Raw genomic sequence first — 25,450 nt, 5'->3', positions numbered from 1 at the left:
AAGAAATCCACCAGGACCCCGCCGACTGATATAAGAAAGCCCGACTGCAATTTGCCAGAACATACTTATGAAAGAATGTCCTGAGGGCAGATGGGTAAACCATCCCATCTCTATATTTATAGAAAACAAAATGAAGCCTTCTAACAAAAGAACACCTTCCCTGCAGTCAAACATGGAGGTGGTTCACTGATGTTTTGTGGATGCTTTGCTGCCTTTGCCACTGCGTGACTTTAATGTGGTGCAGGGCTAGAATTTCAGTGCTGGATTTTTGCAGGAATATCTACACATCCCTGCAGGTTCTGCACTTATACTGCGGGAAATTCACACAAGCCTTTTAGCTTGATAGACGATCTGTCTTTTTTTCTTAAAATAAATTCACTTCAGAGTTTGTAATCAAAGTTTCTTAAGCTGTCTGTTAAGATATTGTCAGAAAGGGTGTCAGAAAGTTCGATCTCTATCAAAAGTTGCAAATCTTCCAATCATTTTTTAGTTGATCCTAAATGCACGTCAAAAAGCACTCAGTCAGAAAATATTCTCGACTGTTTTGCAGTGGCCAACAATGAATTTATCTATCTTTAAATCTCAGAGCATGTTATAATATTGTGCAAGGAATTTTGCAAAAATGAATCGTTATTAAAGGGGTTATGAACTGAGAAACCCAAATTGCCTTGATCTTTTGACATTTAGGAGGTCATTATACTATATAAAAAAACATCCTGGGCCGGGTTTCCCGATAACAATTGATCTTAGAGCTTAAGAGCGTTTTCTACGAGTAATTTTACGATCGTTCGGTATTGTTTCACGTGCGTTTCTCAACAATGCATGCACGTAAAGCAAAAACACGTAGCTGTGCTTTAAGTGCTACTTAGGAGTCGCTATCCGTTTGCCAAGTGCTGAAATTTCTAAATGCTCTTAATTGTAGTAAACAATTTTTTATTGATATTAACCTAATGTTGCGTTCCAGACAGACAACTTGGATATATTAACTATAATACAATACAATATTATATTATATTAGTGTACAATATTATACTTGACATAAAAATATTTAATATACTTTATATACTTATATATTATGTTAGGTAAAAAAATGTTAGCCTGGATGCACTGTAAGTCACTTTGGATAAAAGCGTCTGCTAAATGCATACATTTATTTAAAATGATTTATTTATATACAGCATAGAAAGAGAGAGAGAGAGACAGAGAGATAGAGAGAAACAGAGAGACGTTATTTCTGGGTCCAATACAAAGACATATTTTTTTCCGCGTCTTTGAAGCATTTCCTACATTACACTACTTCTTTTATTCGTTTTTTTCCCAGTCATTTCATTTGAATGTGTATTTCTATTTTTTTTCTGCCCTTTTTAATAATTTCATTAATAAAATAATTTAAAAAAAAAGAAAACGAGTCATAAAGTGTACAATAAAGCAAGTTAAAGGAGTAATCTGCTGATTGTCCTTCATGTGGCCGCACAAATCTGTCTTCTTACGATGCACTTAGGGCTTTACGATTATTCCAGAGCATCTACAATGATTTTTAAGTGCTACTTGAGTTACGATGCTTTTGGGAAACAGACCAACCATAATATTAAGATCAGTTGTACGATCGTTTTTACGAACATCTTAAGCTTACGAAGCTCTTGGGAAACCCGACCCTATATGTTTCAGAACTTAAAACTTTGTCGTTAGTCTAAAAACAGTTTATATTGAAGCCAGTTTACAAAATGACCGATTTTGGAATGCGCCACTCTATGATGTAATAGTGTGGATAAGCACCGCCTTCTACATCACTGCTGGTTTAGCCCCGCCCACCGATCCGTGCATATAGTGTTTACAAGAGAGGCAAACGCTCAGGTCTATGCAGAAACCAAACCATGAAGATGCTTTGAATACAAGATGCTGTGCAGTGCCAAGCTGTGGGAAGAACAGTCGTTCCATTGCCTTCCTTCTGATCCCAACATTAGGAAAGAGTGGATTAACTTTATTTTTAATGAAGAACCAGGCCACGTCAGTAAGAACCTGGTCTTTTGTTCACATAACGTTGATTCGTTTACAAACAAGGTACAATTTGATTCTGGATTTTCAAAAAGATTGAAACTAAAACACAATGCTGTGCCGACAGTAATGTTGCAACACAAGTTTGAGAAACTGTTTTCATTTCGCTGTCACTCTTGCGTTGTCTCTTCTTACAGATCGCTTGTTATTTATTGCATTATTTATGTTTTTCACCTAAATCACAGCAGCATGTGTCTATGAAGAATGGTGATAGCATAATAAGTGGACCCCAGAGAACAGTACAAAATAAAAAAACAAAGGCAGTTCATGACCTCTTTAATCGAAACTCTGGCCGAGTAAACCTTACTTTGCAATGTCTGACTTTTACTGTCTCAAGTGTTCATTCCAATTAGAAACTGCTGCGATTTCATACATATAGGTACGTCTTTTTGCCATTAAATCCATTAATTTTAATTTATTTAATATATATCCCAATCCTCATATAGAAATCTACAGAGAGTATGTATGCAATCAAATAAGATTCAGATGTCAGATGCTTCCTCTTCTGCTTCAGATGCTTCTCAATGATTTATAGACATTGGACACAGTCTCTAATATTTTGCCGGGGACCCTGCATCATGGTCTTGAGTTGTTCTTCTACTTTTGTGAGGTATTCAGTTGGAAGGAATGCTAAGGATCTTGTTCCTCTTACAGTAGATATTAACCAGCTTCAGGCATGTCCAAGGAGAACAACACTGAGTGTTGCCACAAGCTCTGTGTCTGACGGTTGCCAGCGATGTTCACATTTCTCAATGAACATCAATTGTCTCCCTAGCAGAGCCAAACTATGAAATTCTAGGTTAATGGGGGTCTAATATTGGAAGCAACTGGCATATTTGACGGTGTCCCTTCATTCTCTGAAGAGGTTGCTACAAATGGAAAATGGATCACTGGGGTGCTGTTTTTCCTGAGATGAGCCACTTCCTATTTGCAATGTTTTTACAACTCCTTGCTTTAATTTGGCCAGTGCTTAAATGTTTTATATCTTTGCTGACTTCTGAATCCCAGCTGAGACAGGAAGCCCCTGGGTAGGTGTGAGTGTGTTTGTTATCCCTGTGATGGACTGATCATCCATTCAGGGTGTTTTTACATTTGGCCCAAGATAGCAGCGTCCCCACAACCCTGCATTGGACAAGCAGCTCAGATAATGGATGGATTTAAAACCGTAGATGAGACTGTACAATATTTGGCAAACAAGTCTTAAGAGTAACACTTTATTTTGGTAACTTTGCCACTCCATGTCAACTAGCTGCCATTAGAATATCAGTAGAGTGATCTGCTCACATTTTATTTTGATGTGTCTCCAACACACACTGTAGTAGCTTGGCAAATACAGGTAAACTAATTCTAGCCTCATACTAACCCAAAGTGTACTAGTACTCTAATGAGAGTGAGATGCATGTCTAAAATTGACTTGAAGTTGGGTGTAACTAATCTTTGACCTCGTAGGTTATTCTGTTATTTGTTTACATAACTTCCTGTCTGACCAAAGATCATTGAAAACGTAAATGTTGCATTTATCTGATCACATAATGTTAAGAGGTTATATATAAATTTCTGCTTTATTTTCAGATGACTGAGAACTATTTAAAAAGTGGAAACTCTATTATAGGCAACAGAGTGAGTTGAGTCAAAAGTATATGCTGGCATGGATTGTAACTATTATAACGCTCTGTCTACTGTCACATCATGTCAAAATCATGTTGTTATCAATAGACACCGTCTGCACTGATTATATATCACATCAAGTTGTTGACAGTAAACGGATACCCTCATTATATTTATGACATATACTACACACTTACTCTACTTTCAACAACAGGACAGAAAAGATGATATTTTTGTCCAGTGAAAGGGGGCATTTTTCCTTGCTCCAGTCACTTTTTACTTAACTGTGCATTTAAGAAAAAACATGTTCTAAAAAGTCTTTCTTACATTCTTTTAGTCAAGTTTCTTTAATGTGTGCATGCCTTTAAGAAAACATAGATATGCTCATAACGCTCCATAATGGCGAGAGTTTGCAGTTTCTGTAAATGCAAAAGTTACTTTGTTGCTCTCTTTTAATCAAGTGTTATTCATTGAAAACCATTACATTGTGTCAGAGGCGCTCGACGAACACACCGACTCAAAAGGATAGCTAGATTGAATCCTCCGGAGAGTTTTTCATTTGTGCATCATCCAAATGAGTGGGCCGACTGAAAGCTGGGATTTCATCGCTCTCAGAGTGCATCAAAATGAGAGGAAATGACCTTAACTAGCCCACCCAAATCAAAGTTTGTTTTCAAAGTAGAGATTTCAGAATAGTCTTCCAAAAAGTTGGTATTATTAAATCGAAGATTAAACTCAACTGACATGTTTAAAACCACATTCAGCAGATTCAAACATTTGATTAACTTGCATGCACACGTCAAACTAATACATTTTTATGTGTTCTGTCTTTTTTGTATTTCGAATTAAAAGAACAAGTGGACTTCTATCGTATTATAGTATATCATACTGCCTGCATATTAACTTCTTGTTTAACTCCTTATTAACTTACACTTATTTCCCTGCCAGCATTTTTGAACATTTATGCAAATCTTTCACAGACCCCAGAATATTTTATCATAAAAATATCTAAACACATGATAACAGAGCCTCTGCTTTTAAACAAAACAAACCCTTTTATTCTTGCTTTATGCATTCTATTTTTCTCTTTTTTTTTAACAAAATTTTAATGTGGGTAAGTTTTGTTTAAAAAAATAAATAAAATAAAATCATTGTTCAAATTTTTTTTTTCAATGACCACATCCAGATCAGATTCAGGATGATGATCAAAACATATACAGAGTAGATCGATTCCATCAACACTCCCAAAGCTTCACAATCCTATACTACTTCCTGGATCAATGTTTTATTCTGTAATGTTAGGCCGTTTTGATTAATGTTATTTAATGTTTGATCTTCACGGTAGCTGACATATGCACAATCAATGCTTTTATCTCTTGTTTCTGTCTTCTTTGCTTGTTTTTGGATCCAGAGATTCTTTACTATTTCAGAAGATGTGTGATAGTGCCCCCTACAGTATAACAGTGGAAACACGGATTGCCGGAAAATTCTGTCAGTGCCAGGGAAGTTCTCCTGGTCCAGGGTTAATATCCGATCTCATATTCACCCAGATGATTCAGGGATGTGTTTCCCAAAAGTGTTAGCCAATTATGTTTTGTTATTACCTACATACAATGATTCAGTGCTTTCTGAAACCATCGTTCCAACGAGCCTTCACAAATAGTCTGCCAATGGGAGAGAAAGTGTCGATAAACAATGGGCTGTAGAATTTTATATTGATGTCATTTAGATTGCTTGGCCAAATTCAAGTGAGCACAACATACAAAGGACGTTTGTACACTTTCGCAGTTTATGTCATCTGGTGTACAAAGAGGGAACAACTTATTAAGCTGAGACACAGCATCCACAATGGAGCTTGTTAAATGCAATTTGGTGAGCACAGAGCTCTTAAAACAGAGCCAGTTAAAGGAGAACGCACAGCCATATGCGCAGCACAGACTCCCTACAGGCTGGCACACACCAGTGATACCACAGCCAACACACTGCAGATTTCAAGTTAAATAAAATATTACAGTAAGTCCTTCCCACCACAGAGAAAATATAAGAAAAGCACTGTTCTGATGCTGCTTCTGGCATTTGGCACATTCCTGTACTAGCACTATATTAATGACAGCATTGGGGAACGTTACTTTAAGAGTAATGCATTACAATACTGAGTTACCATTTGGCCCTTGTTAGTACATAGCTGTTACTTAGAGGTCATACATTAATTTTGAACAACTGATTTTATATTGCAGCTCATTTTAATGCTATATAGGCTTAATATAGATAGATAGATAGATAGATAGATAGATAGATAGATAGATAGATAGATAGATAGATAGATAGATAGATAGATAGATAGATAGATAGATAGATAGATTTGTAATAAAGCAACATTACCTCCTCAACACATACTTTCAAGAAAAAAATGCATAACTTTAGACAGGTTATGTAACCTGTCTCCAAGCTGTAAACAAGCAAGCACATAGATCATAATGAGAAACATATGCTTTTTGAAAGGTTAAGTTTACAGCCTAAAAAGATGCTCATTATTTTTACAACTTCAGACGGAAGATGATGGATCAGGGAAATAGTATAAAAGGCATGAAGAAGATTGTGCGCCACATGCATACTGTTTATTCCCTTAAATAGACTTTGACATTCTGAGTAAAGAAGCTCTATGGCTACAATGAATAGCAAAGGGACTCTGGGACATCATCCATGTGTCGCCCCGGACCAAAGGAAATACTTTGAACATGTTTTATTTGTGGCTGCAGATGTGGAAAGATATAGTGGCCATGTCCAGTGATTAAAATTTGGACCAAATCAAAATAAAATTCTATTAAATATTGTGATTTATATCTATATAATATATATATTTTTACATTTAATTGATACATTTAGGTTTTAGGAGCTACAATCTAGTTCATCTTTGCCTGGCTTTAGGAAAACTGTAATGGGGGCATCTGTGAGGCTTGATTGTAATCCTGATCGTTCATAAAAATAATTAAACATGCTAATAAGCAGTGAGGTCAGTTGTGAGGAGAACGTTTTGTAGAACTTGACACAGAAACCATCTGACCCTGGGGCCTTATTATACTGCATATAGCTTTAATTGATTCCACCCTTTCTTGAGATTGTGCAGGTTTTTCTAGGTTCCTCCTTTTATCTTGCTTAATGCTGAGAATATTTACCTTTAGCATACATTTCTGCACAGGTAAAACATCTTGAAGGAATTATAATGTGTATCAATTTGTGAAAAGCACAGTTAATTTCACAGGAATCCACTGTTATCTTTATGGGTGGTTTCCAAATGTTGGGTTTATGCTGAGAAGCTGCTGTTGGCCTATATTACAAATATTTAAAATCTGTTGGGGAAAGTAACTTTTAAAAGTAGCACATTACAATATTGCGTTACCCCACAAAAAGTAAGTGATTGTGTTACTTAGTTACTTTTTATGGAAAGTAATCCATTACGTTACTTTTGCATTACTTTTTCTCACCTGAGCTGGGCTTGATACATGTAATCTTGATTACCTAATCAGATTTTAAAAAAGAGCTAACACTTTATTTTAAGGCGTATTTGTAACACATACTTACTATTATAATTATGCATAATTACATGCAAGTGACCCTAACCCTAACCATATAAGTATACATATAGTTAATTAATATTACTCAGTACTTAAATGCATAATTACACTGTAACAAGCTAATCATAATAATATGTAACCAAAGAAGTAAAGACTTGTAACTGGATTGTAGTACATTTTAAAATGTCCTAAAATAGCACAGTTGAGTACACTTAGTTGATCTTAAGTTTATCGTACGGAGTCCTAAAAATCATTTTTAGTACACTCTCAGAAAATAAAGTACACAATTGTACCTTTAGGGGTACAATGGCTTGTCACTGGGGCTGTACCGGGGTACAGCTTTTGTACCCTTGGCATTGCTTGGGAACATACATGTACCTTGAGGTCCAATAAAAAAGCCCTATGGGATATGTTAGTGTAGATTGGGGAACAGAAATGGCTCCTACTGTACCCCTATTTCTGAAAGCGTATATTAAGTACAAAATTAGTTCACGGAAATAATGCACTTTAAGTATATTATGGAAGTGCACTTTTAATGCAAGTGGCTTTGATTTTTGGCTTTTGAAGTAGCCTATGTTGAAGTGGTGTCACCCAGTGAAATTATTCAAATAATTACTGCACTTGGTGATTTTGGACAATCATTTAAGCTGAGATCATTACAAAATGGACATCTCAAGTGTCATCTGCTAAATCATCAAGCATTTTTTTTATCTCTTGACATTGGTAATGGCCATAGCCGGGAAAATTGAACTTTTCAACTTTCAAAAATGTTGAAAACATTCAAAAAAATATGTGAATAATCTGTTATTATATATTCTAGATCACCAGAAGCTGGACAGGGAGGCTAGGATCTGCAGACTGCTGAAGCACTCCAATATTGGTAAGTTCACCGCACACACACACACACACACACACACACACACAAATGTTTACTTAGCTATCTAAATGAAGTGAACTTATTTTTTATATAAAGCTAACTATAAATACACACTCTAAAATGCTGGGTTGTTTTATTCCAACTTTGGGTAAAAAAAATTATTAAAAACCTTTGGGTAAGTCTATATTTGAGCCAAAGTTGGGTTGAAACAACCCAGCATTTTTTAGAGTGAAGCTGCAATTGTGATTAGCCTTATTATTTTAGACCTTACTTTTAGCCATTTTTCTGGTTCATTTCACAAGCCCCAAATGTACCTTCCCGGCAAGAGCAAGTTTTAATGTAGGTCTACTGTTTAGTGTGCTCATTATCTGGTTATTGAGGTGATACACACACACACCAGCGGTGATGATAGATGCATTGCTGAAGAAACTAACAACTAGTCACTGCTGTTTCCTGGTTCAATAATATAGGACGCTTGTTAATGACCTCACAGGCCGATGTAGTAACAACTTCTAAACTATGAGAGAATAATAAAAAGATAAATTGCTCGTAATGCCTGCTGTGACAGTACTTTCTTCATCGATGTCACATTTGTTTGAGTCTCAGGCACAATTGCTTTACGTTAAACGAAACCAGCCCCATGTCTCTTTGATGTTCAGTTGCAGAGATATGACTGGGTCATGTTGTTATGCGGTTGCTAGTCTGCTCTGAATGGTTGCTAGAGCGTAGCTATGCAGTTGCCATGGTAATAATGGCTACTTGCTGACTTGAGTGAAATCTGTTCCCTATGATCTGAACAGTGTTATCTGAAGAAATCACTCTGATCCATTTACAGTGTATGTCTGTATGGATGCAATGGATGTAGCAGCCATGCTGGATGTGGGGAACCCCTCAGACTCTTAAAAAACATTCACTGTTTCAGCCCATATCTACTGAAGCCCATTTCCCCAACATGAAAATAATTTATAAAAATAAAGGTACTTCTGACTTGTTCATATCTTACCATTCAGACGTCTTTTTTCACAATTGTGAGGTTATATATTGCAATTCTGGCTTTTTTTTTCTCAGAATTGCATGATATAAACATGATATTGCATGAGAAAAGAAATCAGAATAGTGAGATATAAACTCAGAATTGTGAATTGCATGATATAAAATTGCAATTACAAATTATAAAGTCAGAATAAAAGTCTGATTTAAAAAAAAAAGAAAATCAGGTCTTTTTTCCCTTTTTTAACAATTGCAGGTTTATATCTCACAGATGCAAAGAAAAACTAATTGTGAGATAAAAAGTCCGATTTACCTTTTTTTTTAATTTAGCTGTGGAAATGGGCTTCCATACATATTAAATTAGATTCAATTAATACATTTTATTTTGCTAAATTTGTGCCAAAAGCCTGTTGAGAATCAGCCAAATGACTTCAAGCTTAAAGCTCTATTTTGAAATGTCTGTAGCAAATCTGTCGGCACAAACATTTCCAGAAATATTTAAAGTCTGAAGACTTGCAAGGCAGTGCATGGTACAGTATATGTAAGAAAACAGTAATGAAACAAAAATGACTTTGTAATCATGTTATCTCTCTTTTTTTATTCTCCATCCTAACCACAACCGGCAATCCTTCACCAGTGCGTCTGCATGACAGCATCTCAGAGGAAGGTCACCATTACCTCATCTTTGACTTGTAAGTTTCTCTGACCAAACATCCCAGATAAAAGGATTTTATACTATAATAAAGTACAAAACATAAACTCAAATGCTGCTGTAGGTTAACAAAGACCCAAGAGAGTGAAAAACATGATTTGTTTTCAGAAACGGAGAAAAACCGTTCCTCTGCTAATGTAAGGTTTTGTGGGGGAAATGGTAATAAAGGCTCATTTTTTGCTATAGCGCAGGGGGAGACAATAGATATCTTTCTTCATATTGAAATAATTATAGTACCTACTGTACCGGATGACACCTTCATAAAACCATTGTCTTCTTAAAATTGCTTGAGGTTAAAAAAAGAAGTATAAGGGTGTTTCTTCAACTTAAAGCATTTCAGTCTCTCAGGGATTTTATTCAGAAGTAACAGATTTCAGCTTTTATTTTATTTTTTATTTTATTTTAATGCATCCTTGTTACAGTTTAATTGCATGTAAGTACTGAGTAATATAAATATGAATTAACAAGGAAACAGTCAAATAAAATTTTAATCACAATCACATTAAAGTTACTGTGGTTTAGGGCATCATTGAACTGTTTACTTTCATTGTATGGGTTTAAAAAATACAATAACACATTAATGCATTAAGAAATGTAATGATTTTAGTGAAAATGTCACTTATAGTCAAAAGTAGCAATAATTATTGTATGTAATTTTGGACCAATAATATTTAAGATTTGTAATGTTTTTTTTTTTTTTTTTTTTTTTTTTTTGTGAGGTCTCTTTATCTCATCAAAAGTGCATTATTTGACCAAAAATACAGAAGAAAAAAACAGTAATATTGTGAAATAGTATTACAATTTAAAATAAAAAAATTTCTATTTGAAAACATTTTAAAATATACTTTATTTCTGTGATACAAAACTTAAATCTTCGTTAGCCATTACTCCAGTGAAATCTTTCCTAGCAATATAAGGATTTAATATCACTTTTCTATCAATCCTTAAAAAAAATGTTTAAAAATACTGACCTTAAACTCAAACAGCTGTGTATATCATTAGAAAATAATCATATTTTGAATAAATTCTTACTTTTTATTCATTAATAGAATCTGAAAAAAAACAGAATCACAGGTTCCAAAAAATAAGCAGCAATACAGTTTCTGACGTTGATGATAAATCAACATACAGTGATTTTTGAAGGATCATGTGACACTGAAGACTGGGGCAATGAAGCTGAAAATTCAGCTTTGCATCACAAGAATAAATACAATTTTAAAGTATACTAAAATAGAAAACCATTCTTTTTATATAACACAATAGACAATTTGCACAATTCTTTTTATCAAAGAAATGCAGCCTTTGTTACTATTAAAATTATATACTATATGTCAAAATTACTTATATGCAATCTTTTTCCTCATTTTATCCTCTGGTGTGCTTGGTCCAATTATTGCTACATTAAATGATTTATTTATTACTGTACTGTGCAGTTGTTTCTCTTTCAAAGTTTTGGGGAGGCACTGCCTCCTCACAGAAAACAGCCCTGGTATACACTGCTGGGAAATTGTTAGGAGACAAATTAAGCCAACTTTTCAAAAGGGAAAAGTTCACAGAGCCAGAAGTACCTACATTTGAATAAACACCCATAAAACAACTGTCTGAAGTTAAATGATACTTTAACTAGTGGCATTACTTGCTCATTCTTGCTCATTCGTGTGGTTCAGAGTAACGGGTGGTGAGCTGTTTGAAGACATCGTTGCCAGGGAATATTACAGCGAAGCAGATGCCAGGTGGGTGGGCTATCAGCACAACACAAATGGACTTTATGTATAAAAGCATTACACGAGTAATGGACAATAAAAGTTAAGTATCCTTGGCTTGACAAGAGCCAGGTATCTCACAAAACTAGCCAAAACTGTCATTTTAATTTTAATCAGACTACATAACATTAATTTAGTGATGCAGAATATATCTTTTTATTATTCCACAACAAGCAAAAAAAAATTAAATTGACTGTGTACAATTGACATATCACAATATATATACATCACATGGTCATGTATTGTGTGTCCAGTATATTCCAATGTACTGCTTTTGATTAAAACCTCTCTCTCTCTCTCTCTCTCTCTCTCTCTCTCTGAAGCCATTGCATCCAGCAGATTTTGGAGGCGGTACTTCATTGCCATCAGACGGGTGTTGTGCACAGAGACTTAAAGGTATTTCATTATAATTCATGTTAAACCTCTGTCATTAGCACTCTCATCTCTTTGTGGCACCCAGACAGAACACTTGCTTCAGAACAATCTCAAACTCTCAGTTATAATTACACCATAAACTTATCATGAAAAACATTTTATGCAAGTGATATATTATGCAGTTGTTAAAAAAAAACTGTTTTCTTATATTTAATACCATGCAGTACAATATTATTGAAGTGTTCAGTCTCTGAACAGTGACATTAAAAAAAAAGAGCAAATGGATTCTCGATTGCTCGTACAGTAAATCACCTGCATGTTCTCTATAGTCAAATTAACCTTTATTTATAAAGTGTTTTCAAAAACACAAGAGGTTATCTGTATCTGTAAGTGTAAAAAAGGTCAGCACAGGTGGTTTTGTGGTTTTAACAGCCTCACAGAAACATTTCTCATATGCTGCTCAAGTACAGAGCATTTCAGTAGTTCAGATAGGATGACATGAAAGCATCCAAGTCATTAACAGCGAGGACAGATTTCAGCTTTGGGACATTTGAAAATGGGAAGAAAAAAATAAAAACCCAAATCAAAAATGACATCCATATTTTTAACATTGGAGTGCTTATTACCACTGCATAGACTCAAAACAGATGAAAGTTATTAGCTAACTAACATTTAGCATCAGTGAAAAAAAGGGATCTCAGTGCTTGCTAAAAGGCTGACCACCTACATGATGCAGAACAATTTCATCAGTATTTCCATTCAGAAAGGTGGTATCCCAGGCTTTTCAGACTGTCTGGGAAACACATCAATGATCAACCAGAGTCCAAACAGAAGAAAGGCAATTTAACAGTGGTCTGGTTGGATTTAGTGAACACAGATCGATTCTGCACGACCTCATCAAATTCAGACTTGACCATTATCACATTATCACAGCTGCTATTCAAGAACTGATCATTAGCTGTCTAGGGGGATTAAACTGAGGTTTACGTCAGCCAAGTGAACAACCAACTGGCAGGATCTCCAGAAGGGAATCCCAATGGGATGTACCATCTCCCCTGCCCTCTTTATCATGGGTATGAATCTTCTAATAATAGCAGCAGAAGGCAAAACCCGTGACCCGTTCTGGAGTCAAGTATTGTTCAGCCAGTGCTGCAGGGATTTATGGATGATCTTACAATAACCACTGCACTGCGACACATGTTCAAGTGAGATTGACCCTTGATGATATAGCCACTTGGGCGAGGTTGTTATTTAAGGCCAGGAAGTCCAGAAGGCTGGTCATCAGGAAGGGCAGAGTCACAAGTAAGCTTGGCCTCCAAGTTCAATGCCAGGTCATTCCATCCACTGAGGACAGCCCTATAAAATGCTTAGGAAGTTGTTCAATGCATCACTGAAAGATGGTGCCAATGTTGCAGACGCTGTGAAGCAAACAGAGGAGTGGTTGAAGAAGATCGATAGGTCCAGACTCCCTGGGAAATTTAAATCCTGTCTGTACCAGCATGGCATTCTGCCCACACTTATTTGGCTCATTAAAGTCTATGAGTTCCCTATAACAGTTGTGGAAGGCACGGAGAGGAAAATTAACAAGCACCTGCGGAGGTGGTTGGGGATTCCCCCAAGCTTTTCTTCAATGGGCCTCTACTGTACATTCAATCAGGGCAGCTGAAACTCCCTCTGTGATCTGTTGTAGAGGAGTTGTAGGTGGCAAAATGCAGAGTCACAATGAGTCTGAGAGATTCTTAAGATGCACCGGTAAAGCAAGCAGGCATCCCAACAATATCAGGCTGTAAATGGGCAGCCAATGCAGCCATTGAACAGGCACAAAGCTCACTGAAGTTGCGCGACATCATTGGCAACACATGCACACGTAAAGGCCTTGGGTCAACACATTTCCAACAGTTTGGGAATGATAGTACTACAAGCAGGTGAGGTATGGTTCAGGCAGAAATCCGAGCACAAGAGAAGCAGAGGCATATGTCCAGAGCAGTGGAACAAGCATCCCAGAGAGTGCAAGAGAAGTGCAAGAAGAGGCCAGGTGGCACAGGCAAGGAAACCATCACATTCATCAAGGAGGGAGCCAGGCCCTTTACAACTAGGGCATTAGCAAAACCATTCTTGATGCAGGCCATGGGCTCTTGGGAGATGAGAGCTGATGCTGGAAGGAATCTGCAGTTCCCAGAAGTGGTTAACAAAGCTCTTCGCTCAGATATAGTTTTTTGGTCAGCCAAAGATCATATAATAATTCTAATGAAGATGACTGTGCTGTGGGAGGAGGGTTGTGAAGAGGCTCATGAGAGGAAGGCCTTAAAGTATCAGCCTTTAATTCAGAAGTGTAAAGCAAAAGGATGGCATGCATTGCTGTTTCAAGTGTAAAAAGGGTGTAGAGGCTTCCCTGTCAAATCAGTAAAGAGGCTGATGTCAGCTTTAGGCATGGACGAAAAGAACAAGAAACATGCAGCTCTTAGGATTACAGAGGAGGGTGAGCGAGCTTGATGCTGAATATGGAACAAGAGAGAGGAGGAAAGCTGGAAGCCATGAGCACCACTGCCGACCCACCAACCGGAGAGTGTTGTGGTAAGGGTTGAAACACTCAAGGAAGGTTGAGAACCACTTGATGACATCTGTTTATGGCTGAAAGCTATGGTAACATAATGGGATAACTGAATAAACTGCCTAATAGGTGTATTTCACAATATAACAAAAAGTAATTAATTTTTTAATTGTCTGAAATGAAACATATATAAGAGAATACAATAGTTCCTAAGACCGAGCCTTGGGGCACCCCACATCTGATGTAAACAGGTGATGATAAGCCATTCTTAATTCAAAGTGAAAATGTTCTATGCTGTAAATAATAGGGGAAACACTTACGACCAAGCTCTGAATGCCAATACACTGCCTATTACTAGAAACATAATTAATAGTATCAAAAAAGCTGCATCTACTAATATCTAATAAGACAGAATTAACCCCAAGAGAATATAAAGGCATGGCACTACCATACTTCTAATTGAACTGAATTGAATTCAATTTTATATGTTTAGCACTTTTGATAATACAAATCGTTGCAAAGCAGCTTTACAGAAAATTTAGTTTCTATAATATATTTAGTATAGCTTATCAGTGGTGACTGTCAGTTAATGTACACATGGCAGATGTTGTTCAGCAGATATGTATGGAAAATCAATTAAAGACGTAATCAAACAGACAATGAACACTATTAAGAGCAATTATTATATGTTGCAATCAAACTTACTGCAAAATTTGGTAGTTCTGTATGTTGCTACAGGATTGATATCATCTGAGGTCCTCTGAGGGGTTGGCATGGGCATCATCTCTTTTCAGGTGTTCTAGATCCACACTGAAGCTTTTGTAAATCCTAGTCCCGTGGCAAACACAGGGAAACAAACAGAGACATAATTAGCGTAGCTGCTGTTCCAACCAAGCAAAATTGATTTGTTTAATCCAAGCTAAATAATAAAATGTGCAGTACTGTTTGCATATGTTCTGGACATTGTATAATGTTTAAAATATGTTCTACTAGTTTGCACTAGATGACTACAAATGATTTCAAAATGTACATTTGATTTGGCTTTTTAACAAATAACTTAAAACACCACTCCAATATTTGTATGTTCTTATATGTTGGAGGACAAAACAACTACATGTTTATTTGCACTTTATCAATTAATCTTTTTCCCTTTTTGTTGCATTTGTTTCCATGTTTCTTAGCCAGAGAACCTGCTTCTGGCTTCCAAATCCAAAGGTGCAGCTGTGAAGTTAGCAGACTTCGGGCTTGCCATTGAGGTTGAAGGAGAACAACAGGCTTGGTTTGGTAAAGACCTATTTATTATACCACCAATCAGCATTCATATATACTGTAATTGCACAAAAGATAGATTAAAACTCCAAAGATGTATTTATATAATGTTAACGGTCACACTTAAATTTAGGGACCAGTTCTCAATTTTAACTAGCTATTAACTATGACTTTTGCCTCAGTAGACTCCTAATTTGCTGCTTATTAATAGTTGTTAAGTTAGGTATGGGATTTAATTAAGGTATATAAAATATGCTCATGCAGAATAAGGCATTAATATGTGCTTTATAAGTACTAACAATCAGCCAATATGCTAGTAATATGCATGCTAATAAGCAAATAGTTAATAGTGAGAACTGGTTCCTAAAGTTTTACCGTATTAAGAATATGAAATGCAGTGCCATTGTTTTCACTTTTAAATGATTTTTAATAGCTGCACCTGTTTTGGTTCTTATTTTAATCTTTATGTGTTTTACACACACACAAACACACACACACAAAACAATATGAATTTATGTTCTCGTTCATATGAGTCACTTCAGTGCTGCGTCATTAGCTGGTGGTATGTGAACTTGAGCTCTGCCCCTCTGGATGCATGTTTAGATGTGCAAATCATTGCACCTTACCACCATGTTCTTCAGATTTGAGTGGATTTTAACACGCCTCACACTCTTTCACACATAATGGAGACAAAGCATCCCTTATGTAATGTATCCTTAACTGACATCGCATGTTCCGAATCAGATCTACAGAACTAGTCAAGTAGTCTGCATTCTATACTTTTTACTGTTACTCAAGTAATTACTATCATCATGTTTTTTTCTTCTACTTGAGTAATTATTTCTAATAAGTCGCTGTACTTTCATTTAAGTCCAGTATTTGATTACTCTACCCACCTCTGTGCACAACAAGACCCCTAATTTTATGTGGCTCAGAAACATTTGCCTGAAAGTGAAGCATTACATTACATAATTCAGGGACAGGGAGGTTTTTTTAATAAAAAAAGGAGGTTTCCTTGTTGATAGGCCGATACTGATACAAGTATTTTTCACATCATTTGTCTTTTTTATTTGTATTTTTTATTTTAGCAACAACAATCATGTTAGTTGGCTTCAGTTAGCAAACCGATATTTCCCTCAGTTATTTCCACATTTAATTATACCTGTTAAAAAGTATTGTATAAGCTTTTGTTACTTTCACTGTTCATTTAAATGGCGCATTGCAGCATTGCAGCAGCTCAATACTGTAATGCAGGGAACCACTCCTTATTTTAACATTATACTATTTTGGTGATCTAATTTGCGAGCACTGTACGCGGACCATAATTTTAGAGCAAACATGTGCAGTGCTCACACATTCACACACCGCATTTCACACAGTCTGCTAGTTTCACTTTTTCTGTAATCGTGTATGCTTCACGTTTAATTAATTACTTACTTACTTACATGTACTTCATAGACATCCTTAATCTCTAATAACTTCATTCTACTCTCTGTTGTTCAGTAGTCAGTTTTTCTCTTTCTGGACACCGTTCTGTTCACACTCTATGTGGTTTCGGATTTTGGTATCAGGGCATTTTTACGAGTAAGAGTACAGGAGGGCAGTATCGGCCTAATACCGATGGTGCATCCCTAGTATGAAGCAGCCAAAATTGTTGCAAGAAAATATCCCTCACAATACTACATAACAAGCAGCCTGAACCGTTAATACAAGGCAAGATGGATCCATGCTTTCATGTTGTTTATGATCAGTTCTGACCCATCTGGCTCATTAGACCTGACAACCAGGTCTTTTTCGGTCTTCTATTGTGCAGTTTTGGTGAGCCCATGTGAATTGTAGCTTGAGTTTTCTGTTCTTAGCTGACAGGAGCAGCACCCGGTGTGGTCTTCTGCTGCTGAAGCTCATCTGCTTCAATGTTTGATGTGTTGTGTGTTCAGAGATGCTCTTCTTTATACCTCGGTTGAAACAAGTTACTGTTGTCTTTCTATCAGCTCAAACCAGTCTGGCCATTCTCCTCTGACCTCTGGCATCAACAAGGCATTTTCGCCCACAGTACTGACGCTTACTGGATATTTTCAGTTTTTCAGAGCATTCTCTGTAGATTCTACAAATGGTTTATTTGTCAAAATCCCAGTAGATCAGCAGTCTCTGAAATACCCAGACCAGCCTGTCTGGCACCAAAAATCATACCATGTTCAAAGTCACTTACATTAACTTTCTTTCTCTTGGTTGTTTCTCCATGTCTACACACCTAGGGCCCTATTTTAATGATCTAAACGCAAAGTGTAAAGTGGAAAACAGTCCGTGCGCCGGGGCGCATTTTTGGAATGGGTTGTCCCTATTCTCTTATTGAGTAATGGGTGTAACGTTCAATAAACCAATCAGAGTGTCATCTCCCATTCCCTTAAAGAGTGAGATGTGCTCGCACCATATACCAGCCTTTGTCAGCCAGTGGAATTTGTTGGCGGAAAAGCTGCTCGCTTCTTAAGGAATCCACCAAAGCTCTGCGCGATGAGTCAGTTAATATATATGTGCGTGTGTTGGCATTATTGTTCAATTAATTCCCCAATTTCATTCATCATTATAAGTAGTAATAGGCTGAATTGCAGATAGGTAGCCTAATTCTAATACATGCTATGACTATCCATCATTACATTTTTATAGTTATGTAGCCTACACAATAATATTCTTTTACACTGTAATCTTTTTGTTTTTAATATTTGGCATACCTGTGTAATGCATCCCTGTGAGCAATAAGCAAAGTCAACACACACTATGGACCCGCCCAGAGGTGCATTTTCTACCAAAGCGCTCATTAAATAACAAAAAAATGTTGCGCCAATGAATTTAGACTTTAGACCAGGTTTGAGTTGGTCTATGGCGCAGTTTATTTTCAGCTCTTTAAAATAGCAATGCACCTGAACACACCTCTTTTTTAGACCAGCACCCCCATGGGCGCACAAATGAGCGCAAATGCATTTGCAAATTAAACGATGTGGCGCTGGATGGGAAATTGCGAACTAGCAAACACACTTGCCTTGCGTCGCATTGCGCCGGGTGTATTATAGGGCCCCTAAATGCATTAAGTTGCTGCCATGTGATTGACTGATTGCATATTTGCATTAACAAATTGTTGAACCTAATAAGTGTCTATAGCACTCATGAAATTGCTCAGCCTAGAACAACAAATTAAAAAACTTACACTGTTTAAACAATCTAATTTTGAATACAAAGTGTGTGAGATTTTATTATTATAGTAAAATCTTGTACAGTAGTGATCTTATGTATTATATGTAGCTAGTGCTATGCTGCAGTGTTCACTATTTCTAATATGAACATTTTCAGTTTCATACATTTAGACTCAAATAAAGCCATGATTTTTCTTCACATCAGGGTTTGCTGGCACTCCTGGTTACCTCTCTCCAGAAGTCTTACGGAAGGACCCCTATGGAAAAGCTGTAGACCTGTGGGCATGTGGTTAGTTTATTTCATATTTTTGCATTAAACATTGATACATGTTAATGTCGTGTGTGTTTTATGGTAGAATTACTTCACGAATGTGATCACTAATGAAGATCCGCTCTTTTATTTTGTGCAGCAACAATATGCACTGTGACATTTTAGAGAAAATGATTTTTCCCAATTTGTGACGACAGTTTGAGGAGGTCCTTTTCTGTTCTGGGAGAGAAACATTGAGTGAGATCCATTAAGGATTAATGCCAAGCCACATCAACCCAACATCAGTGTCTTGATGCTCCTGTGTTTAAATGGGAGCTAATCTCTGCAGTCATATATACAGTATTATATATACACCAGCACTCTATTAATGCACTTGTTAAATGCAGGGTTGTCAGATCCCAGAAAAGCTTTCCAGCCCAAAACTCATTCCTCTAAAGGGCTGTTAAATAAATGTTTTATTCTATGTTCTGTATTTTGAAGAATCAGTCCAATTCTGTAAAACAATCTATTTTTTTATACATGTTTACAGATAAATGTTATAAATGTTTGAGCAGCCGTGGTACATTATAAAAGTAGGCCAAAATCACAACCTCCAGCTCTAATCTTTCCTGCAAATGCATTTTCAAAATACCCTGCACATTTGACACACATAGTCAAATAAATAAATAAATGCAACCTAGGTCTTCCTTAGCTTGCACAGTTGCATCAGTATTGCACAAATCAAAGCTGTGCATTTGTTAACAGAGTATTGTGAAATCACGTCTCCTAACTTAATTTCCTTTAGGTGTGATTCTCTACATCCTTCTGGTCGGATACCCACCCTTCTGGGATGAAGACCAGCATAGACTCTATCAGCAAATTAAAGCTGGCGCCTATGATGTCAGTTCATGCATCCTTCATATAATATTGATGACAATCATGCCAGAAGTGCTAATGGATGTCTGATTCACTCTTGGATCACGTTGTTACACCCACAGTTTCCTTCACCTGAGTGGGACACAGTCACCCCTGAGGCGAAAGATCTTATTAATAAGATGCTGACCATCAACCCAGCTAAACGCATCAGTGCTGCGGAGGCACTCAAGCACCCGTGGATCTCCGTGAGTTCACTACTGGAACACCACTACGTGTTTTATCTTTGGGAATAGTTAATATATCATTGCTTTTGATCACTTATATGTACATCTGAATTCAGTTAATCTAGTCAGCAAATGAATTAACCCTAATAATATTTGCACTGTAAAATTTACAGTAAAAAAACTGGAAACTGTGGTTTCCCCATTTCGACTGTACCATAACAACTTTTTAGGTGTGACGATTTTACCTTAAGTTTACAGTTAAATACCGTAATTTAATTAACTGATATTATGTTAGTATACCAATCATTTGAAGTACTGAACATACAACCCCCTAACAAACATAACACAGATAAGAAAAAAATAAGAAGAAACATAGTTATTTCAAAGAAAAAACATCAAATTCAAGCCAATTTTGAAATGCAATGCAGAGAATTCTGGGAATTATTTTCCCAGTAACTTTTACAGGAACCATTAACCATTTAACAGATTTGCACTGTTGTATTTTCACAGTTTTTTACCGTTAAAATCCTGTCATTTTTTAAAAGTAATGTTCTCCAAATAACCTCTCGTTTCACCTCTTTTAGCATCGCTCCACTGTTGCATCTTGCATGCACAGACAGGAGACTGTTGAATGCTTGAAGAAGTTCAACGCTAGAAGAAAGCTCAAGGTAAGTTCTCGTAAGGCTGAGAGAAACTCTTCTGTGAGTTGCATTTAAAGTTCTGGGCTGGTAACTGAAAGCTTGCACAAGAGTTGTTTCATGAATAATAATAATAATCATCATCATCATACACAGAGTCACACACTTCACTTTAATAAATTATGGGGGGAAATCAGGCTATTTGGGTTCTTAGCAATCACAGGTGTACATCGTTCTGAATCAAGAATGCCTTTCGAATTCTAATTCAGTTCCAGAATTTGAACAGACGTAGCAAACTAGATGCAGAACTGCAATCTGAATTTGAACGTTTGGAGTAAAAATAGACATTTATTCATGAATTAATTTGTTATTAGAAAAGACAAGCTTTGAATATTAGTATGACAAATATTTGTTTGTAAAAGATAAATACAAAATGGTCAAATAAAGTTTAAATACATTAAGGACAGATAGAAATTTAATCTAAAGAATTTGTATTTATACATAATAACATTCACTGTATTTATTAGTGAAATTAAAAAACTTTTATGTACCAAGATGGAAGAACACACACTTTTTCTGTCATTCCATTTAAATTTCCTGTGGTGTAGATTCAATTCAAAATCTAATTAATAAACTAAAAGGGAGAAAGTTCATCAATTCTGAATTTTGCATAGCAATACACCATTATTACTAAGAAACGTTTGCTAAAAGATCCTCTGTTTGTGTTTTATTTAAGGGTGCTATTCTCACTACTATGCTGGCCACCAGAAACTTCTCAGGTAACTCTAATAATCTATCTCATATAATCTTCTTAAGAACAGTATGTCTTGATCAGAAACCACAGATTATTTTACACTGGAACAAATGTTTGCACAGAGACTTGGCCTGGCCAGACAAATCAGCAAAAACATAATCATATACAGAAGAGTGTGAACCTTCTTCAACATCTCTGTAGAAAATGACTGATTTTCTGATAGATGACTTTCATTGGAGAAAGTTGTGAATCAGATCTGGCGGGTAGAAAGCTGTATTAAGGTGGCACAACATATATTTCCCTATTTCCTAGGCGTTCACATTATTTTGTCCAACCCTTGTACTAAAGATAGAAACTGATAAATAAATGAGAAACCAGTGTAAGATGCAAAGTCCCAAGTTCTCAATATACAGGGGACCTCTGGTGGTGAGATGACAGTACAGCTGTTATAAATCATAACATATCCTGGTATTATTATTTATTATATAAGCACCTCACAGTGTAAACTCTGATTCCTCTAGAGAGAGATCAGTCTACCTTAATGTGAGTTTATGTCAATTCGAGTGATCACAGCAGTTCCACAGTGTGTATGGGACACCAGGTCCATTCAAAGTTCAGAGCATGTGTATTTCTCTCACCATTCATAATGCATTGATGATATATGGCCCAAACCAAGGACAGATTGCATTTGCAAGATGAAGATGATGCCGTTGTGCTTTAGGTATATTTCAAGTTTTTCAGGTGTAAGTGTGCGGTCACATTAGTGAAGCTTCGTTGAAATTCCTTCCATTGCCCATTGGGTCTATTGGTAAATGCAGGGATTTGAATGTTCGAAGTGTGTACAAAATACTAAAAACTTGAGCCTTCTGGTTGAGATTTTGTCTTTGTAATTTCACCATTACAAAAGTAAATGTAGCTGCACCTTAAATGGAAAGTACACTCAAATATGTAAATTTACTTGACCTTAAGATACAGGTGAATTTTTTATTCACTAAAACTAGAAAAATAATATTTTTTGCCAAATAATGTTGTTTCCTGTAAAGGCAGATCGTTTCACTTCATAAGGCCACACTGTTGAAATGAAGTTGCATTTGCTAGACATACAATCTTTTATTTTTATGTAGGCACCATGCATGTCTGTAAAAATGTTTTCAAATAGTTGGAGATGACGGACTCCCGATACCTTAAACCGATCCTATTTTCTTTTTTAAGAATTCTGTTCCTCGTCTGAGGGTCTATAAAAGGTCAGCAATGTCTGATCTAAAATAGATTGCTCCACCTGTTCAAGTGTAGCAGCCGTAGCGTTTTCACAGGCCATTCTATCACTCCCAAACACTCTCGATCATTCATCACTTCCTGTCTATTTTTACTCAGAGTGGTCATTCTCCACTAACTGCTTTAAGATAATGTCCAGCGGAAACATACCGGCTTGAGTCAGCAGTGCACTTTTAGGTTTTAGTTACTCTCTCTGTCCATTAAATTGTGATACAGGTTTTTAATAAAAAAAATAATAATGAAAAGTAAGGAAATATAGTTTATTTTTATGCATCTTCTAGTTTTGGACTAATTTGTGCATGCATTTTTTAAATCTACATGTATTCTTTTTTTTCTTTTTTTTAATAAAGATTATTATTATTTTTTTACATTTGATATTTGCTCAGTTTTCCTGATTGTTGTTCAGAGCAGCTTTTAATAGTGTAGCCTTCCTGGAGTGTGGGAGCATGTGATTATGCATGCTGGAAACTCCCAGGACCTATTTTAAAAAGTCAACAGATCCTCCAGAGCCAGCTGCAGCTGGAGAGACGAGCAGTGCTATGCCCCTCACTATGCTTTTCTGGGCTTTTGTGCCCTTTCTTATAGCAATTTCACTCTTTTTCTTTGTCTCTCATTCAGGAGGGAAAAGTGGGACCAGCAAGAAGACAGATGGTGTGAAGGTAGGGTGGAAATAACTGAGTGATTTTAATTAATACTCCTTTGATTTAAGTCTATTATTTGCACACTACAAATTAAATTTTGTACATTATGTATTACATTTAGGGCTAACAAGCAATTACATTTTTTAAGCTAATTGCACATCAATTTCCGCTGAGAATTTACTCTCCGAAAGATAGTCATTATTGTTTTAGATGAATAAAGCATTGAATAGACATTACAAAAAATGGCTTTAGAGAGAAATCTTTATAATTAATAAAAATATGAAATTATTATTATTATTATACTCTGATTAAACTTAAATTACTTAAACTACCACTAGGTGGTGGTAAGTCACAATCTTAATTAAGCGAGTCATTCATTCAGCCAATTAGTTCAGAATGTTGACTCATTCGGAAAAGAAGCAAGTTATGTCTTTTGAAATGTGAATGTCAATTCTTTTGTGACTTCGTCAACTTCAACTTCTTCATCAAACTAATACTTAGCTGCTATATACAACATGCAACATTACGACCGTCCTGCATCACGTTTGTCAGCAACTGCATTTAGTACTATAACAACTGTACTACTGTATTGGATGTCAGGAAATTATTGCACGATTAATGCATTTTTCATGAAGCCCTAATTATATTATATTATATTATATTATATTATATTATATTATATTATATTATATTATATTACCAACCCGATTCCAAAAAAGTTGGGACAATGTACAAATTGTGAATAAAAACAGAATGCAATGATGTGGAGGTTTCAAATTTCAATATTTTATTAAGAATACAACATAGATGACATATCAAATGTTTAAACTGAGAAAATTTTTAATTAAAAGGGAAAATAAGTTGATTTTAAATTTCATGGCATCAACACATCTCAAAAAGGCCATGTTTAGCACTGTGTGGCATCCCCTCTTCTTTTTATAACAGTCTGCAAACGTCTGGGGACCGAGGAGACAAGTTGCTCAAGTTTAGGAATAGAAATGTTGTCCCATTCTTGTCTAATACAGGCTTCTAGTTGCTCAACTGTCTTAGGTCTTCTTTGCACATCTTCCTCTTTATGATGCACCAAATGTTTTCTATGGGTGAAAGATCTGGACTGCAGGCTGGTCATTTCAGTACCCGGATCCTTCTTCTACACAGTCATGATGTTGTAATTGATGCAGTATGTGGTCTGGGATTGTCATGTTGGAAAATGCAAGGTCTTCCCTGAAAGAGACGACGTCTGGATGGGAGCATTTGTTGTTCTAGAACTTGGATATATCTTTCAGCATTGATAGTGCCTTTCCAGATGTGTAAGCTGCCCATGCCACACGCACTCATGCAACCCCATACCATCAGAGATGCAGACTTCTGAACTGAGCGCTGATAACAACTTGGGTTGTCCTTGTCCTCTTTAGTCCGGATGACATGGCATCCCAGTTTTCCAAAAAGAACTTCAAATTCTGATTTGTCTGACCACAGAACAGTTTTCCACTTTGCCACAGTCCATTTTAGATGAGCCTTGGCCCAGAGAAAACACCTGCGCTTCTGGATCATGTTTAGATATGGCTGCTTTTTTTTACCTATAGAGTTTTAACCGGCACGCGGTGAATGGCACGGTGGATTGTGTTCACTGACAATGTTTTCTGGAAGTATTCCTGAGCCCATGTTGTGATTTCCATTACAGTATCATTCCTGTATGTGATGCAGTGCTGTCTAAGAGCCGAAGATCACGGGCATCCAGTATTGTTTTCCGGCTTTGACCCTTACGCACAGAGATTCTCTGAATCTTTGGATGATATTATGCACTGTAGATGAAGATAACTTCAAAA

At 36.2% G+C, this 25,450-nt stretch overlaps 1 protein-coding gene across 2 annotated transcripts in view; it reads left to right on the top strand.

Annotated features, from left to right (window-relative positions):
- The window catches only part of LOC113038291 (calcium/calmodulin-dependent protein kinase type II subunit alpha), a 39,795-nt gene that overhangs the window by 4,230 nt on the left and 10,115 nt on the right, over window positions 1–25,450 (top strand). For both annotated transcript variants that reach the window (XM_026195604.1, XM_026195603.1), the window contains exons 3-13: window positions 8,059–8,118; window positions 9,743–9,797; window positions 11,485–11,550; window positions 11,904–11,976; window positions 15,688–15,790; window positions 19,169–19,252; window positions 20,019–20,113; window positions 20,212–20,334; window positions 20,898–20,981; window positions 21,688–21,730; window positions 23,599–23,639. In XM_026195604.1, the coding sequence (XP_026051389.1) occupies window positions 8,059–8,118; window positions 9,743–9,797; window positions 11,485–11,550; window positions 11,904–11,976; window positions 15,688–15,790; window positions 19,169–19,252; window positions 20,019–20,113; window positions 20,212–20,334; window positions 20,898–20,981; window positions 21,688–21,730; window positions 23,599–23,639 (827 nt within the window). The remainder of the gene's footprint in view (window positions 1–8,058; window positions 8,119–9,742; window positions 9,798–11,484; window positions 11,551–11,903; window positions 11,977–15,687; window positions 15,791–19,168; window positions 19,253–20,018; window positions 20,114–20,211; window positions 20,335–20,897; window positions 20,982–21,687; window positions 21,731–23,598; window positions 23,640–25,450) is intronic.

This window comes from Carassius auratus, chromosome 21 (genome assembly GCF_003368295.1).
Source record: "Carassius auratus strain Wakin chromosome 21, ASM336829v1, whole genome shotgun sequence".
Classification (NCBI taxonomy): domain Eukaryota; kingdom Metazoa; phylum Chordata; class Actinopteri; order Cypriniformes; family Cyprinidae; genus Carassius; species Carassius auratus.
The sequence above is the reverse complement of the archived record's forward strand: the minus strand, read 5'-3'. Positions and strand labels throughout refer to the sequence as shown.